General features: G+C 40.8%; 3 protein-coding genes across 3 annotated transcripts in view; 2 read left to right on the forward strand and 1 right to left on the reverse strand.

Annotated features, from left to right (window-relative positions):
- Positions 1-4,293: 4,293 nt before the first annotated feature.
- On the forward strand, positions 4,294-9,106 carry inpp5kb (inositol polyphosphate-5-phosphatase Kb; the record flags this gene model as incomplete). Its single annotated transcript, XM_080508693.1, has 13 exons — positions 4,294-4,514; positions 4,806-4,910; positions 5,022-5,130; positions 5,314-5,430; positions 5,853-6,028; positions 6,113-6,224; positions 6,298-6,407; positions 6,509-6,535; positions 7,446-7,665; positions 7,782-7,919; positions 8,012-8,095; positions 8,184-8,288; positions 8,987-9,106. The coding sequence occupies 13 exons, from the start codon at positions 4,294-4,296 to the stop codon at positions 9,053-9,055; spliced, it is 1,593 nt and encodes a 530-aa protein (XP_080364819.1). The 3' UTR covers positions 9,056-9,106.
- Positions 9,107-10,011: 905 nt separating this feature from the next.
- Positions 10,012-16,297, forward strand: nle1 (notchless homolog 1). Its single transcript, XM_080508346.1, has 13 exons — positions 10,012-10,066; positions 10,480-10,629; positions 11,324-11,544; positions 11,662-11,741; positions 11,824-11,900; positions 11,990-12,087; positions 12,582-12,774; positions 12,861-12,996; positions 13,088-13,134; positions 13,218-13,420; positions 13,570-13,729; positions 13,843-13,913; positions 14,974-16,297. Exons 2-13 carry the CDS (start codon positions 10,492-10,494, stop codon positions 14,984-14,986), a joined length of 1,437 nt encoding a protein of 478 aa, XP_080364472.1. The 5' UTR covers positions 10,012-10,066; positions 10,480-10,491; the 3' UTR covers positions 14,987-16,297.
- A 1,180-nt stretch (positions 16,298-17,477) lies between these two features.
- The window catches only part of slc25a1a (solute carrier family 25 member 1a), a gene marked incomplete at both ends in the record, with an annotated part of 2,311 nt that continues 1,919 nt past the window's right edge, over positions 17,478-17,869 (reverse strand). The window contains 3 exons of the mRNA XM_080509112.1: positions 17,478-17,592; positions 17,674-17,747; positions 17,833-17,869. The exon at positions 17,833-17,869 is cut by the window's right edge and continues 79 nt beyond it. Coding sequence (XP_080365238.1) covers positions 17,478-17,592; positions 17,674-17,747; positions 17,833-17,869 — 226 coding nt within the window. The remainder of the gene's footprint in view (positions 17,593-17,673; positions 17,748-17,832) is intronic.

The following is a 17,869-nucleotide window of genomic DNA, read 5'->3' on the forward strand; positions in this document are numbered from 1 at the left end:
AATCACTAATGTACACCAGCACATTGCAATACAAAAAAAGGGCTGGGTCCTGCTTCACAACTACAATTTTCTGGGGCAAATGCTTAAGAAAAGAGGCCTTTTATTTGGGAAAACCGTTCAAGAGCAGTTTGACATTTTGGAAAATATATACTTTTATGATGTGAGGAAACATGGAAACCTCCCATGTTTGGATCAGTATCTTTCCAGATTGTATCCCCTTTTTAGTACTAATCACTACACACCCATGTGGCCCTAAAGTTAGGTCATTTCCTTTCAAATGTGCCATATTCTTGATTTGTCACAAACAAATGGTAAAAATGTCCGTTTTTATGCATCTATTAAATGGACTTGCAAGCTGATACCTGTCGCAGGCAGGAAGACATCAGAAGTGGACATAACCTGAGCATAAAGATTACAAGCAAGAGGCTATAAAACTCCAACACAAACATCTCAGAAACTAATTTCACATTTGCTTAGTTTGTACAGAATAACTACATTAAATCACCAGAAATTATTAAGCGCAGATCTTTCGATGGTTACAAAATCCTGTCCACGGCACCACCAAGAGTCACTGCTTAGGGCGGATTGATTGCTCAATTTGTTGCATTTTTGCTGCAACAGCAGAGAGAAAGGTGCACCTTATACATTCCATGATGTTAAGAAAGCAAAGGATTATTTGTGAATATACAAAGGAGGTCCTTAGTGCAACAAATACCATACGTCATGGTGACACAGACTAAACAGACATGTTCATTCATGAACACTTTCTCTCTGGGACCTAAACCAGCCTGATATAATAGCTTGATCCGATGTTACGCTTTAAGCCCAGAGAAAGTTGTGTGTAGGACCTTGCACCCAGGCGGAGAGCTGCGGAGAACAAAGAAGGAACCCAAAAGGGAATATAACAGTCGAACAACGGGGCTCAAGGTGGGAAAACATATCCAGTCCCTTGACTCCCCTTTGGAGACCTTTGTCATCTGCGCACACGGGGTGTGCAGATTTTTCCGGACACCACAAGAGAGACAAGCTGACAAAGGTAATAATTATTGTCATGTATTTTTGTGTTTAGCAGATTATTTTCAAACGGGTTGCAGAATGAGGATTTTGAATTATTTTCAACAATTCTGACCTTTTGTCCACATTACAAGTGATGCATTTATTGCTCTCTATGTTTCTCATCATATTGCTTATTCTTGAACCAATGGAAGTAAAAGTTTTTGTGCTCACAGTCATTCTTCTTCCTTAATGTAGACATACATTAAAACTAAACCGAAAAAAAACCCAACAACCCAATTTACAATTTTGTTTCCGGAAACAGAAATTATGCGCCTGGGTTACTGACACTCACGTTAAACCTGCATTAACTAAAATGTCATAAAGAGTTTATCGTGTAAGGTTTTCTTACACAATATAGAATTAATTGCAATCAATGCAGGAAAAATACTGGATTTGTCTTGGCTTGTAGACCATTTATTGCAGTTATTCTGTTTTATATAATTTCAATACCAACCAATCATCAATCACTTTTAACCACACCAAATGTACTCCACCAGTTAAGGTGACATTAATATAAAGTACAAACAAGGGCAGAGTAGGCAGGTCATCATATCATTGTGGGATTTAGAATATTCAGAGCAAAGCGAGAGAATGATCTTTGCCATTAAGCTTGGTGTCAAGCCTTAAATTTACAGGTTATGAAGTAGGTTTGGTTTCACAGCTACATGTTAAAAGTTATTTTGGGACTTTAATCACATACATTGATGCCTACTGAAACTAAGAAACATAAGACATACTTCCCTCCAGAGGTAATGCACACTAAAATGTAAATAGATAGCATACTTGTAATGGAATAAAACAACACAAATATTGTCCCATTCCTGATATTGAAAAGAAGAGCATTATGTAAGTGATTTAGAAGGAAGTGATAACACATTTAATTCCAATTCAACTTGAGGCCCCCTTGTGGCCAGAGCAAAACAAGCAACTCTCGATCAAGTGAACAAAATCTGACAAAAAATAAATTGTATAGGGTAAATGTAGCTGTAAGATAAACACTTCAAATACGTCAATAAGTTCAAATGTCACAGCCAAGCTCATGTTTTATTTATGGAACTAATTTCCCTTTTACATTGCACTATTTACTCATTGGCACTTTTTTCTGTTTTATACATTACGGTAAATGTTATTGTCTCTGTTAGGAGCACAAGGTGGGAATGAAATGGACTCGTCTTGATGTCAGTGACTTTTATCAGGTGTTTCATAGCAGTCCTAAAACCTCTCCGAAGTGTCTCTGTGTTTACATGTGATCTGTAGTGCACTGCCACTTTAACGTGGCTGAAGCCAACCATGATTAAAGATGATTACAAAGCCATTTCAGAAATGACTCTCAGGCATCCCTGTCAGGTTTGGCTTTGTATATTTTGTTTATGTTTACAGTGCTCCGGCCATGCTCTTGGTAAGCTGGCTCTAATAACGGCAAAGTATTTATGCTTGGTATGTGTCAACCCTCTTTGTTCACAGTTTGTTCAAGCCTTTTGTGTGCGTGTGCGTGTGTGTGTCCACAGGGGAGGAAATGAGTGCTGGAAGATTTCGAAGTGGTGGGAAAGACAAGTGCAGGTAGGGGTAACAGTGACTCATAAAACCTTCATCGTATTATTTCTCTGCATTTCAGTGGTTAATAATCCAAAGAAAGAAGAATAATGAAAAAGAAATGAAAATAATAGATTGTGAATGAGTGCAGGTAGAAAAGGGTGGGTGGATCCAGAAAAAGAAAGTGTAGCCCTGCTGTGCAATGTCTAAATGCCTAATCTTTTTAAGTAGCTTGTGGCTGCTGGTTCTCAGTCTTTGCATGACTCTGTGATAAAACTTAAATAGCCTCCTATTCATTATTGCTCACCAGTGAACTCTTTGGTTATCCACTTAACACCTATTGCTTGCTAAAGAATTTGCCCTAAGTCTCTTCATGTGACACCGTTAGTTGATGTGGCAGGGACAACCTGGACACCTACTATTCAAATAAGTTGTTGTTCAAAGAAGAAAAATATAATTTTATAGACATGGTGTGGTGTATTTCAAGACAATTGTTTATTTGCTTATTTATGAATATATCGATATATATAATACAATCCAACTAGATTTTTCTTCTAATTAGTTGGGTCCACTGTGTTTGAGGTTTAACATTGGATTAAGCTTAGAAATAACAGCATCCATGCATTTCTTATTTCCAGAAAGTAAATATTCCAAAATGTGTTTTTATGTAATGTCCGTATCTGAAATCAAAGTTGTAAACACTTCAGCAACAAATATCCTACTGGCATTTATTTATTTATACAAACAGTTTGATGTTGAAAAGCCAATGTGGAAATTATTATCGAACAATATTAGTTTTGAAATCTATAAACCACCAGGAAAACTGCACTGTGGCTCCTGATTGCTTTATGCAATATGTGCTTCCAACGCTATTATGTAATTTGCTCATGATTAACTGTGCTACAACTTGTTAATAACAATAAATTGAGCTTTTGTTCACGGGACCCTGCAATGTCTGTGTTAGAGCTTGCGAAAGCACGTTTAACCCTCCCGTCTCTTTGTGGGTTTACAAAAATAACCTTTCACCTATATGAGAAAAGCTTGGATTGAGGCCAAAAGAAGCTAATGCTATTGTGTGCTGTCGCTCCCCAATGGTGGGGTAACATCCATTGTTCTGTGTACTCAGCTGATAGAGTAAACACTGCTGGTAAACCTCTTATGGATCTGACGGGTTGCCCAAGTCTTGCTACACTATTCACAATGATGCCTCCAGTCCTCCTCTTTCACCGTGACGACACGCACCCGCAGAAAAAACTGGCCCACACTCACATGTCTGCGATTATGCTCCAAATCGGACTCATTCTTGCCCACATTCCTGAGTGGACCCCACAGCTTTGGCCATCATTGCTTCATCGTTGCATGACCACACAGGACTTGGCCAAAGACAGAGCCACTCTGGCACAGTCGCACTTCACTCTGGGCTTTTTATGTTGTTGTTTTTTGGAGGGTTTTTTTCTTCTTCTCCCAGAGAGTTGACTAACAAGGAATCAGTTCATATTATTTCCAGTACTCTGGATAGAGTAGTGGGCCTCTTGCTGCAACTATCCCAAGTCTGAAGAGAAATCCAACCGTTGGTGAATCTTCTGCTGGATTTTGCCCACTTGCTTCTACTTGTGACAGAGCTGCATTTCTAAACTTCGGGCTATCCAGGTAAGAAAGCTCACTGACAACGAGAACAGTCTTTTTTCATCCTGCTCTTCAAAGATGGACCCTTGGACAGACAGTCCACGCGTGCGCTCAGACAGTATGAGCAGCTCTGCATCTCAGGGCTCGAGATCGAAGACAGTCCTCCGCCAACGTCTGTCCCAGCTGATGACCTGCATAGAGGACTTGAGCTCAGACGATGAAGCCAGCGAAGAAGTGTCCCGCACCTTGGACGAAGCCTTTCAGCTCTGTGGACGCTTCATTCCCTCTGACACATTCAGGTTGACGAGCACACATGCTTACTCACGCATACACACGGATGCTCAGTCGTTTCAGCACCAACAAAAATGTTTTTTCTCTCCGGGTTCTGAAGACATAAACGAGCCAATGAACACTTTGAATGTGTAATATTTTTTAGAAATAAATAGAGAGAAGGTGAAATAGGTTAGAAATGTGTGCACCAAAGGGGTGGAACTCCATAAACCTGTTACTACTGTGATAATATCACAGAAAAGGCTGAGTTTCTGTTTGTAGTTGATTGCTTTTGTTTTTGCCAAACTCCGTTAACACAGGCTGCACATGGTGACCTGGAATGTCGCCACAGCAGAGCCTCCAGAGGACGTCACTGCTTTACTGCAGCTAGATGTCCAACCACCCACAGACCTCTATGCGATTGGGTGAGAAATAACATTATGCGATTTTAAATAAGTAATTAAAACAAACAGAAAGTAATTACCAGAGCAATTAGGGCGCAATTAACTGTCTGTTGTTTGTGCTGTACACGTCAGTCTGCAGGAAGTGAACGCAACCCCTGTGAGATTCATCTCAGATCTGATAGTGGAAGACTCATGGAGCCATGTCTTCATGAACATGTTGGCACCCAGAGGCTTTGTCAAGGTTAGATGGGGGGAATCTGCCAGTAGAATGTCAATCAATAAACATGTCTGTGTTATTAATTATTTTTTCAATACAGTGAATCACATTTCATTACACAATTGATAAGAACACTGTTATTTCATACAAGCCTACTGTGATCTAAATTAACAACGTTCTCTTCTACTGTTTCCCATCCGTGCGTAGGTCACATCTGTGAGGATGCAGGGTTTACTGCTGCTCATTTTTGCCAAACAAGCTCATCTTCCCTTCATCAGGAACGTCCGGACCACCTACACTCGTACTGGCATCTTTGGATACTGGGTACGATGTTCAAATGAGAGGACTGGTTATCCCTGAAGCTTGTAGACAACAACTTTTATTAAGCTGAGCACACAAGGAATCCTGTTGGCATGGGACGCTGCAGGGCTTAAACACTTGATGAAAGGCCTATTGTGTTTGATTAGCGAAATGTGTAACAGCTTAGACTGAATGAACTCGGAAAGAACAATTAAAATCAGGCCCTTACAAACAGGCAAACACTTGAGGCAAATTGTTTGATCTAATCCAGGTTTTATTAAGAAATCAAATCAAACGACAATGTTGAAACATTGAAGTAAGCATAAATAAACTACAAAACTTCAAGACAGATTTGTAGCATTGCTGTAAAATGAATTAGTAAGTTCTACTTATAAATGCTTAGTATTAGTTTACTGCATTACTTTATTCCTCTGTATCTTTCTCAGGGTAATAAAGGAGGGGTATCGGTACGCTTTTCGTTCTACGGCCACATGGTGTGCTTCCTGAACTGCCACCTTGCAGCTCATATGAATTACGCCTTGCAACGAGTCGATGAGTTTGAGCACATCCTGGAAACGCAAGAGTTTGACATCGAAGACACCCCGCAGATCAGGGACCACAAGTCAGTGCAACTACAAAGAGGCACACAACTATGTATACCAGAGTGGTTGGGCAAATGAAATGAAGCTCTATCGCTTTCTTATAGGGTGGTGTTCTGCTTTGGTGATCTGAACTTCCGGATTGCAGACCATGGCTTGCATTTTCTGCGCTCATCCATCAACAGCGGACGCCTTAATTTGCTGTGGAGTAGAGACCAGGTATTTGTGCTCCAGTCAGCACATGCGAGCACACAAGGCTGCACAATTCCTGATGGATTTTATGTTCCTGCAGCTCATCATGATGAAAATGAAGGAGCCGTTTCTACAGGAATTTGAGGAAGGGCCTTTACATTTTAAGCCCACCTACAAATTCAACCGGAACTCTGACACCTATGACACCAGGTAACTTGTGCTGCTGTGCAGGCAGATGTAGGTCATGTACTGAAATACTTCACACCTTGTATCAAATTCTGTGCTCTTGTTTTCATTTTCATTTTGCACAGTGCCTCAAAGACTTGGTTGGGTTTTAAGTAAGACATTTTTTTTTGTGTGTCACATGTCCCTCACTTCATTTAATTTGTCATTCCCCACACCATCTATTGTTTTCCCCAAAGCTTTTGCCACTGTTTATTAAACCCTTAAGGCACAAGAATTAGGAACCCAGAGCAATCACAGAAGTGAGTCCTTATCTAAAGACAGAGTTGGGAGAAACTCTTTCTTGAATCTTATTCACCGCTGACACAAGCACCATGTATGTGTCTCTCTCAGAAAGAGTACCCTTGTGCTGCCCCTAACCATGTACAGACCCAGGCCCTTGCAGCGCTGCAGCACCACCCTCTACTTCCTCCTCATCTCCCTCACCTGGGGGCTGCTCTCTGTATGGTTGGGGGCATGGTACAGGGAGCTAGACCCGCCAAGGTGGGTGTCTCCACAGATATACTCTGGAGATATAAAAACAAAAAGGCCTGTATAAAACAGTCAAATGCACCCTGCAGGTTATTCAAACAAAACATAGTTTATGGAAACACTGATGTGAATGACAACATGTACGTAGATTTAGTTCACATAAAAACCTTCATGAATTTCAGATATAATCTGTAAATTCATCAGATGTGCACGTCCTTTTACCCAGCACCCCACTATCTATTTGTAACTAATGCATGTGTGTCTTTTTTATAGTGATTTAGTGTATATTGACGCTGCAATACCATGCCAGATGGTAATGTTCTATTAAAGACGCCACCATTTCCCCATCTGTCTGCACTGCATGTGTGTGTGTGTTGGTCTTGTTTACTGTTTGTTTCCAATGTCTTTATTTAAGAACTGTGACCTAGTTTCAAGACAATATCAATGGCAATTTAGCCTAACAGGTACGTTAAAGGAGTTTCACTTAACCTCAGACAGAAACTGTTTAGCAACCACTGAATTTCCTTTGCTCAGTGGTAAGAAGAGGAAACCGGCCTGGACAGATCGGATCCTCTGGCGGGTCAAACCAAAGAGCTTGCCATCGGAGGATGATGATGATGATGAGAAGGCATCGACCTCCACAGATGACGGACAGGATGAGTGTCCAATCTTGGTGACCCAGGACAAATACACCAGTGACATGAGCTATGGAGTCAGCGACCACAAGCCTGTCATTGCAACCTTCAGCGTGGAGGTTAGAGCAGACACACTCGAGGACACTTCGACTTGTGTATTTCCATCTGTTGAGCAAAATATCAGCTTTCCTAATATGGTAACATGACTCCTCTTTGCTGTCATATTTCCAATCAGCTGAAGAAAGGTTTTGACACAGCTCTGGTGCATGTGTCGCCTGTGGGCGTATGGAGTGCAGACCAGGATGCACTTCTGACCTACACTGTACAGGAGGACTTCATGTCTTCCACATGGGATTGGATTGGTTTGTACAAGGTACTTGCTAATGCAAAAAAAGAAAAAAACGAGTTGATGAAAACAATGAGATACAAGATTAATTTGAAATGGTGGGTTTTGCCGATCTGCAGGTTGGATTCAAGAGTGCATCTGACTATGAGACCTTTGTTTGGGTTCGGGAGGGAGAGCTGCCAGAGATAAATGAAGTCATACAGGTAAAGTTTGCATCACACATTTATTTCACGTTTGGACATTGCGTATCCACACTTCTTTAACATGCATGGGTGTGTGCATGTGTTGCAGATTTCTGTGGATAAAGATGAGATCCCTCTGCTGGGTGGGCACTATGTTTTGGGTTACTACAGCACAAACATGCAAAGCATCATTGGCCTCAGCACCAGCTTCCAGGTGAGGGCAACATGAAAAACACATTTGTAACGAATCACCTGTCATCACCCTTTTACTGTCAAAGTTGTGTTAATTATCCCCACAGGCTTATTCATACACTTTTGCAAAAGGAAACACATTAATAAATGAATGACTAATATGAATAATGACATATGAAATCATATCACAACAGTAAAGTGTATTCTGTGTTTATTGTCTATTAAAATGTTATTTTTCGACACAAAACAAGAATTTAAAATACAGATTAAGGTGGTTGCAATATTAAATATGAAATATAGATGAAGAATCCATAACTAGTTCAAGAGAAAACTATTGCAGTCACTGTGCGTTTGCAGTAAAGGAGGTGTGAAGCCATGTAATCATAAGCAGGCGAAATGTATACGTGTGTAACTGTGTTATGCCACTTCTCATAATGAGAGATTCATTGTTCATGTATGGCATACCAATAGGTTTCCTTCCATTAGAAAACCATACTTCTTGACCCCGATAACCCCAATATAAAGAAGTAGGATTCATATCCAAAAATGCATAAATGGTTATTTGCATATGAAGGAAAAATATTCACCCCATCTGTTTGGAATTGGTGACTTTACAATGTACCAAGGTACCAAGGAAATCTCAATTAGAATGTATTTTTAGACTGACGTGTTTTTGGCAGCATGGCATTTTATAATCCTGACTCTGTTTTTCTTCTGTAGATCCTGGAGTCAAAGCGTGCTGTCATGGAAGGACTGGTTCCTGAGGATGTGAATGGGCTTAGCAAATAGGAGCTGGTTTACTGCTGTGCCACGTCGTATTTCTCTCTGCTGCATCGTCACACAGATTTCATCTTGCGGTTATGATAACTCATATGGAATGTGGAAACTGCAATGTGTTATGGCTGTTATGGCTTTTAGGATGCACCCAGGAACAGATTCTCTGTAAAGCCTCATCATGAAATTTGAGACCATCCACAAGCCTGTTAGATAATCAACTGCTTGATTGTTTCACTGATAATGGTCTGCATGTCAGTGGGCTTTGTGCTGAAATTATGTTTATATACAGTTGTATGTTTTGAGTCAGTCTATATGGATGAAATTAATGTTTTATCTAAACCTGCCAATCAATCAAGGACCAGGACTGTGTAGAAAATTCTATAATCATCACCTTCTCCACCCAAGTGTTTTTGAAACATATAAAGATTCAAAACACGCCCTTTATACAATGTGCTTATGTGAACTCTCTCACTGAAATGAGGAATACTGTATATTTAAGCTATATGAAATATTTTAGCTCAAATGTGTGTCATGACAGAACCTAATGCAGTGAGTACAATCATGATTATTCTCTGAATTTACATGAAATAAAGATTTTAAGAATCACTCATCCTGTTCTCAAGTTTGGTTATTCACACCAATGTAACACAGAACACTATTCTAGTTTCAATGAGATAAAAACAAGATTTTCTCAGACAAAACAAACGAGTGAAAAAATTATATATCTAATTAATCATTAATTCAGAAAAATAGCCATTTTTCAAATTTATTTTTAGGTCATAATTCTGATATGATTATGTCATTAATTCAGAAAAACAGTCGATTTATATTTTTTCATGTGAATGCCGCTTCCGTAAATTACAGAAACCTAATAGGTTAAGATGGGATGAATGTGCTCCCATAGTGCTTTGCGAGACGCCATTCAACGACGTCACGGCTTCGTTTTCAGGGCACATCTTGCTTTGAGAGGCTCTCTGGACGTCCACACGTGGGGGAGTTTAACGCAGTGCTATCAAGCTAAAGGTAAACCTTTATGAACCATCAGCATGTTTATTCTTAGAAACAATGCCATACAAATGCAGACATTGTTGTGTTAACAGGTGATTGTTAGTCTACTGAACTGCTGTCGACGTTTAAAGGATTTAGATGTTAAAAATGCCGGCTAACAGCGTGCTAACGCAGTTAGCGTTCCTGGTTTGACATCGGCTAACTGGAATCAAATAGCAAAGCTGCTCGCTTCAGGTGATAAAAGTATTTTAATCCAACAGTTTCAGCACTTTGCAGTGTGAGAGAAAATGCTCTGAATGTACACATAATGTTATAGTACGAGATGTATCGCGTAGCTTTGCTACCAGTAAAGTTACTTGTAGACAACATGGAAAGAAAATGTAAGCAACTCATATATTTAATGAAGGAAATGATGGATTTCCACCCAGCTCACCAACAGGATGACCAGTGAGGACGTGGAGCGACTGTTGATCCAATTCCAGGATGAGAATGGGGAGGTCCTGGGTTCACCTTTTGATGTGCCACTAGACATTACCCCAGACAAACTGCAGCTCGTCTGCAATGCATTGCTCCAGAAGGTAATCTCTCGTTATATCACTTAAAAAGATGAGAATCCTAGTTTGTTATCATATACGACTTGATCAGTGTCAATATTTAAACTGTGAGAATTGCAATGAATGTCATTTTCTGCGGTTGTTGCACATTTGTGAGTTTCTGAATAAACAGATTTTAGGCAGCCAAATGTGTATTATTCTTACATTTCTTTGATTTTAAAGTCAAACAAAGCCTTTTCTCTAAAACCTCTGTTTGACCGTTTTGCTCAGGGATCTACACACCTTGTGACAAGACTATTTTTGTCCCCGTCCCAACAAACTAAAAATCTCTGCAGCTGAGAAATCTATATAATGTTCATATACATGTGTCAATATACTTTTGCTTTATATCACTAACTGTATAATATAGTGTATTATAGCTTTACCACATATAACAACTTTCAGTTGTTTAACTCTTTCAGTTGATGAGTTTTTTTTTTGTTTTGCTAACATCTCTCCTCATGTTTAATATATGTGTGAGTAAGCATTGGTTCGCAGTAAAAGCTACAATTACAGTATATCCTCTAAAATGAAATATACTATAGATGTACATCTGAAAGCTATACCTTTTAATACTTTTAAGCCTCAGGTTGCAAACCGCTGCTGTAGCTCTTCATATACTCAAGCTATGCATAGGTGAGAATCAAAATCCATTGTTGTTTCTTGTCGTTCACTGTAGGACGAGCCAGTGCCACTGGCTTTTTTTGCGCGTGGGGAGGCTGAGGTGGTGTCCAGCCTGGGGCTCTGTGTTAAGGCGCTCGGGGTCGAGACGGAACAAGTCCTGCCAGTTGTGTACCAACCTCAGGCGGTGTTCAGGGTTCGAGCCATCGCCCGCTGCACCAGCACACTACAGGGACACACAGAGGCTGTAATCTCCACTGCTTTCAGTCCAACTGGCAAGTGAGTGTGTTGCTTGCATACATTGTGAATTAATATTTGAAGATGCACTTTTGTAAAAAAAAAAATAATAATAATAATTTGGAGGTGAAGTAACTGTTGTGTTTTTGTTTGTGGCAGATATCTGGCCAGTGGCTCAGGTGATACCACAGTAAGGTTTTGGGACTTGACAACTGAGACACCTCATCACACTGCAAGAGGTAATAATGCACGGAATAAGGTCATGTGATTCATTATCGTGAAGGTGATTGGTTGACAGACGACATGCTCTGCTTCATCAAGGACACACGCATTGGGTCCTCACCATCGCCTGGTCACCCGATGGCAAGAAGCTGGCTTCAGGCTGCAAAAATAGTCAGGTATGCTTCAAAGACACATTTTCTATTTATTTTGTGACGTATTTCATGCTCGTAATGTCTTGACGCTTTTTGTATGGCTGTCGCTGTAGATTTGTCTGTGGGATCCAGTGACCGGTGCGCAGGTGGGGAAGACCCTCACAGGACACACCAAGTGGATCACTTGGCTCTGCTGGGAACCTCTCCATCTGTGAGCACCGTGATTATCACTGTTTTACGGCACTTTATGAAAGCACTTTCTCAATACATTTGGTGTGGCATTTCGTTCGCTGTGCCACATTATAGATTTAGACAGGGAGGGGGAAAAAAGACTTGATGGAATGTAAAACCGATATTTAAATGTGGCTTTATCAGTAATTTCAGAAATAAGATTTTAAAGGAGTGACTTTGGTACACTTTCCAACAAGGGCATACATGCAGCTTTTATCGCACAACATTACACAATTAATATTGCAGTGGTGCTCGCTGACGTGCACCTGTTGAATTGTATCGCTGGGGATGTGAGTTTCACTGTCGAAAAGCTTAGTGACAAATTATACTGTGCAGAAGCTACAAGAGGAACAATTTTCCGGGACAGGATATTGGGACTTTACTTTTATTGTGATTGACTGAACTGTTGTGCTCTGGTTTTTTAGCATTTCAATTTTTTTCCCTCTCTAATCCACTTTATCTTCTCACTTTTAGTAACCCAGAGTGCCGATACCTTGCCAGCAGCTCTAAGGACGGCTCGATACGCGTGTGGGACACAGTGTTGGGACGCTGCGAAAAGATCCTGACTGGACACACGCAGTCGGTCACCTGCGTGAAATGGGGAGGAGACGGCCTTCTCTACACGTCTTCCCAGGACAGGACAATCAAAGTGTGGCGAGCAAAAGATGTGCGTATGAGGCCGGGGTGAGTAACGTATAAATGTGGATCCGGTGTCGAGATAACACTCGTGCGTTTGTGTTTCTCCTGGCGCAGGGGGTCCAGTGCAGGACACTGCAGGGTCACGCCCACTGGGTCAACACCCTGGCTCTCAGCACAGACTATGTCCTGCGAACGGGAGCGTTTGAACCTGCGACGGCTACGGTCAACCCCCAGGATGTCACTGGGTCATGTAAGACCTGCTGCAATGTTAGGATGCGACTGTCATTTTAAGGCAACATTTTAAATTTCTTTTTGTCTTTTTTGTTTTGTTTTTTTTCCAGTGGAGGAGTTGAAGAAGAAAGCCTTGGAGAGATATAATCTAGTTAGGGTTGGTACTCTTTTCTTTATAGTACCTTGTTCTATTGCTCTCTGCTATGTCTCTGTGGTCTTACTCCTGTTCTCATGCCACAGGGCTCGGCTCCGGAGCGTCTGGTGTCTGGCTCGGATGATTTCACCTTGTTCATGTGGAACCCCGCAGAAGACAAGAAGCCTTTGGCCAGGATGACCGGCCACAGCGCCCTGGTCAACGAGGTGCTCTTCTCCCCAGACACCAGGCTCGTTGCCTCGGCCTCATTCGATAAGTCCATTAAGGTCTGGGATGGACGCAATGGAAAGTAAGAAAGACTTTGCGCCTCAAAGAGCAACAAAGCTCGCCAGCAGACCAACATGTAATTCCGTTTATGTCCAGGTGATGGTGATGTAAGCCAAACGTTTCTGTCCTGGGGGTGTAATTACTGTGTACCTGCCCTTCTCCTGCCCTCAGGTATTTACTGTCTCTGCGTGGCCATGTGGCAGCTGTGTACCAAGTGGCATGGTCAGCAGACAGCAGGCTGCTGGTCAGCGGCAGCAGCGACAGCACGCTCAAAGTCTGGGACATCAAAACCGGGAAGCTTAACATGGACCTACCCGGCCACGCTGATGAGGTGAGTGGTCCAAGAATCAGGTGACTTCCTGATGGGCGAGTGTGCGTTTTTTGGTAAAAATTTTTGTTTGTCCTTCGCCTTTAACCCAGTTTGCCTTGTTTCTCGCTGTGCAGGTGTATGCGGTGGATTGGAGTCCTGATGGGCAGCGAGTGGCCAGTGGTGGGAAAGACAAATGTCTCCGAATGTGAGTGGGAGGCCATAGAGACTTTATCTGTTTCAGTTTTATTCATGAGTAAATATTGATTAGGCATAGATGCTTTGTGAGAGAAAGCAGTTTGCAGGAGTGATACCCAGGTCACTTTAGTTTTCAAACACTGTTACAGCCCTGAAGCCTGGAAATAAGTTGCTGAAGCAAGATAAACACAGGCGCTTCATAGTTCCAAGTTTTACGTTGCAGCATGGAATGTATATCTGTGGGGGTTTTTTTTGTACATATTTTAAAATAGGTGGTTTTAGTGGATATGGAAATAGTACAGAAGACAATAGGGATGTTATTGCATCACAAAGTGTGGACTTATGTGTCCATTCATTGTGATAATGCAGTCTTGGAAATGATTTCACCTCAACTTGTGGTCATAATTATCCATTGTCGTATTTTAGTCACACAAAGAGGAAGTACTTAGAAGTTTAAAAAAAAAATATATATATATAAAGTTGTTTTTTTTTTGTCAATGATTTATAGTAGACATTAAACCTTAAATGTATATTGATTTCTCAATTCGGTTGTTTTCAACCTTTTTTTATATGTTGTGGACATCAAAAATATACCATCTTAAAAATAGCAATACTTCATAAGTTCATCTTTATTTTATTCTTCTTAATCAGAAAAGACGATTTTCAACAATTCAAAAATCGAAAAACTCCTTCAAACTGTTTATGCTGACTCAAATACTCATTCTGGAGTGAGTACATTGTAGATTGATTTTAGATTAATGGTAGCAGTTTCATGACTCATGATTGCACTTAGTTTTAGATGCCATTAAGCTGTAAACTTGTAGATATCAATTTAAGTTCATCACAGAGGTTTTATTTGAAAACCCAAATTTAGCTCACAGCGCATTATGGATAAATAACATAAGTGTTGCATCAGCGTGCTGGCACATTTAAAATATTTATTTTCCTTAATTATATGAATTTAACCTCCTCGAGTCTAGGAAACAAACTCCTGCTGCACAGTGTTTCTGTCCATGGTATTCATATGTTCTTACATTTTAACCAGTCATCTTGTATTCTTTTATTCTCAGATGGAGAAGATAACTACATCTCTGTTCTCATTCCTGACTTTGGAAGAGGCTTTTCATGCTCTCTACTCAAGAAACTGACACAAAGGGCCAAGACTGTATCTGATCATCCTTCCGTCAGTCATCAATGGCATCATGTCAGGAAACTCAGATTCAGGTGATATTACAACTGGTCTCTCGAGGTTGGAAACCTGTATCTGAATAATGCCAATATAGAAAGTGTAAAATGTGAGACATTCATCCAAGAAAAATAACACACTTGATGTGTATGTCAGGGTCAACATCTGTTTAAAAGCTGGGTGTTGGTGTGCATTAGTTCGTGCACACTGGAAGCTCTTTCATACTTTCAACTCAATACTTATTGTGCTTCTGTGCACACAGGAACAAGTAGCAATGCTTTGTAAAGCATAACGTGCACAAGTTTCTATTTTTAAGATAAATGAAAGAAGATATGACGATGTAAAGCAGAGGTCATAATGATTTGAAAGAACCTAACTGGCTGAGCAGAGCGCCCTGCCTTCACCTTAAGCCTTATCAGATAAACTCCATGTAGTGTGTGACAGGTGGGCCACTGGGGCAACAGGTGGGAGTGCTAATACCTTCCTCTGTGATGTCAGTGGCGCTCTCCCTGCTCCTTCAGCCTTTAATCTCGTCTGTCCTGCAGTCAGCAAAGCCTCAGCCAACTGGGTTTTTTTTTTTTCCAGCCTCTGGTGAAGCCAAATGTTACCAACCCCTAAATGTTTGTCATCAAGTGTATGTTCCATGTACTTTGTTCATTATATAAGCCACTTATTTAAAATGGCAGATTATCTCATCCCAAAAAATTATTGTATGCTAATGACAATACCAGATAGATGAATGGTTAACCTTCGCCAAAGGTCCTGAGCCCACAATCCAATGAATTGAAGAACATGTCTACCAGCCAATCGTTGAATAAATGTTTTGAAACGATACGCTTTGTTTCTATTTGCGTCTGTCAAATATAAGACAACTAGATTTTCTTGTTTAATAATCCTTTGCAAACTGTGTATTTAAGTAATTTCTTCATTGCTAGTCATTTTCCAAAGCTGCAATTTACTCATCAGTCCAATTTTATCCATTGTTGTCAAGTTTTTCAGTGGTTATGTTGCATAACTGCATTATTAATCAACATTCGATTGTAACAGTTGCACATTCAGGTTTATCATCACAAGTTTATTGATGAGACTACCATGTAAATTGTACTTGCCCGCAATGACATATTTGTAACAGTATATATATATATATATATATATATATATATACACAACTTTGAGGTTGGAACCACAGGTTCATGTTATCAGATTCAAACTGCTGTTGGTATGTTCATGTAAAGCCACAAAAACACAATAAATCCAGTAAAACCAAAATGTGCTTTAGTGAGTTGTGGTCAAACAATATCAACACAAAGACTAAACTGTATTCTGAAGTTGTTTGTTTGGGGGAAAAAACGGCTGAAGGGTTCCTGTGCAAGGCTGTGTGGCGTCGGCAGATTGAACAAATCAGACCTTTTCCTCAAAATGAGAGACCAGTTATGAACATGAAGTGATCTTACATCTGTTAGAGCAGTCGAATGGATGAATCGATAGGCAGGAAGCGTGAGAGTTTTGAGGATTACACTGGCTTTAGTTAACTTCATCCAGACTAGAAGAGTTTGCTTGTATGCAACTCGCTAAACTGCAGCACATCTGATTTTACACAGCAAAGAAATACTGCAGATGTTTTTAGTGCAGTGTCGCCACAAGCCCAGCCAACTAAGCATTTACAGCGCCTAACATGTGTTGAAGTCCTGCACAGACGGTTTGAATTACTGCGAGAAGCTCGACTGGGTCCAGTCTGGTCGCTGCTCTCCGTGCGGTACAGTAACAGTAAGTACTCAGTGAATCAGAAGACACATTTATGGTTTTGTTACAAAGAGTTCACTCGACCACATTCACAGGAACAACAGTCATAGAAACTTTAAACATCAGATGTACATAACATCCTGGGTTATTTTGTTTTGTTTTGGGTTTTTTTTTTTAACTAATCAAATCTATTTTCCCTTTTCCTTCTACTTTGAACCTTTGGTTAAGATGTGACCATGTTTTCCTTCCCTAAGCATGTGTCATGTAATGAGACTCAGAAAGCAGAGCCTACATGTTTGGTCTGTTAAACAACAACAACAAATAAAACAAACATAAGAGCATCACTTCATCTACTGGTCCTTCAAAATATAAAGAAATCTCAAATGATAAAAATGGAGAAATATGTCAGCTACATCACTGCAAATGGAGACTCAGTTTCCTTGTTATCAGCTTGTCCAGTTGCACCTTACAGATTATTTCATGTAACGGCAAGAAAACTGGTCAGAACGAGGCATCATTTGCTCAGGGCAATGCAGAGAGCGAGTATGAACTAGAATAGAGGTGTTCAGTTGTGCGTAGCGCGAGGCACTGATCTGTGCTGGCTGCCCCCCCCCCCAATCGATTCACAGCCACCATCTGGCCAGTCTACTGGGTGTGCCACACATTGTTGAGTAGTTTGACCACCTCCTCGTAGATGACGAAGACTATCGCCACGTCCAGACACACGCGGCCAAGTCGGGGAACAGTCCCTTTGTAGAACCTGCGGGACGAAACACAAGAGATGAGCCGTTTGCTTGTTCAGAGCTAATGGCGCTAAATTGACAGGAAGTAGGGGACTCACGCCTGTGGGCCTTCATGTTTTAAGATCTGGAAGGCACAGTCCATTGTATTTTTGTAGCGGTGAGCTTCCAAACCCTGCAGGAAAAAAGATAAGTCTTACAACAATAACTTGACCTCAGAAAGGAAACGGGGGGGGGGGGGGGGGGGTAAATGTGCCTACCTGCATCCGGGTCTTAACCACATCTAAAGGTGTGTTT

This window comes from Blennius ocellaris (genome assembly GCF_963422515.1).
Source record: "Blennius ocellaris genome assembly, chromosome: 14".
NCBI lineage: Eukaryota > Metazoa > Chordata > Actinopteri > Blenniiformes > Blenniidae > Blennius > Blennius ocellaris.

Bases quoted from the DNA above. Each gene is read 5' to 3' on its own strand.
- nle1 (XM_080508346.1), top strand. From the start codon at position 10,492: ATGACCAGTGAGGACGTGGAGCGACTGTTGATCCAATTCCAGGATGAG. The intron at 11,545-11,661 runs GTGAGTGTGTTG...TGTTTGTGGCAG, and splicing joins GCTTTCAGTCCAACTGGCAA to ATATCTGGCCAGTGGCTCAG. The intron at 13,135-13,217 runs GTTGGTACTCTT...CTCATGCCACAG, and splicing joins AGAGATATAATCTAGTTAGG to GGCTCGGCTCCGGAGCGTCT.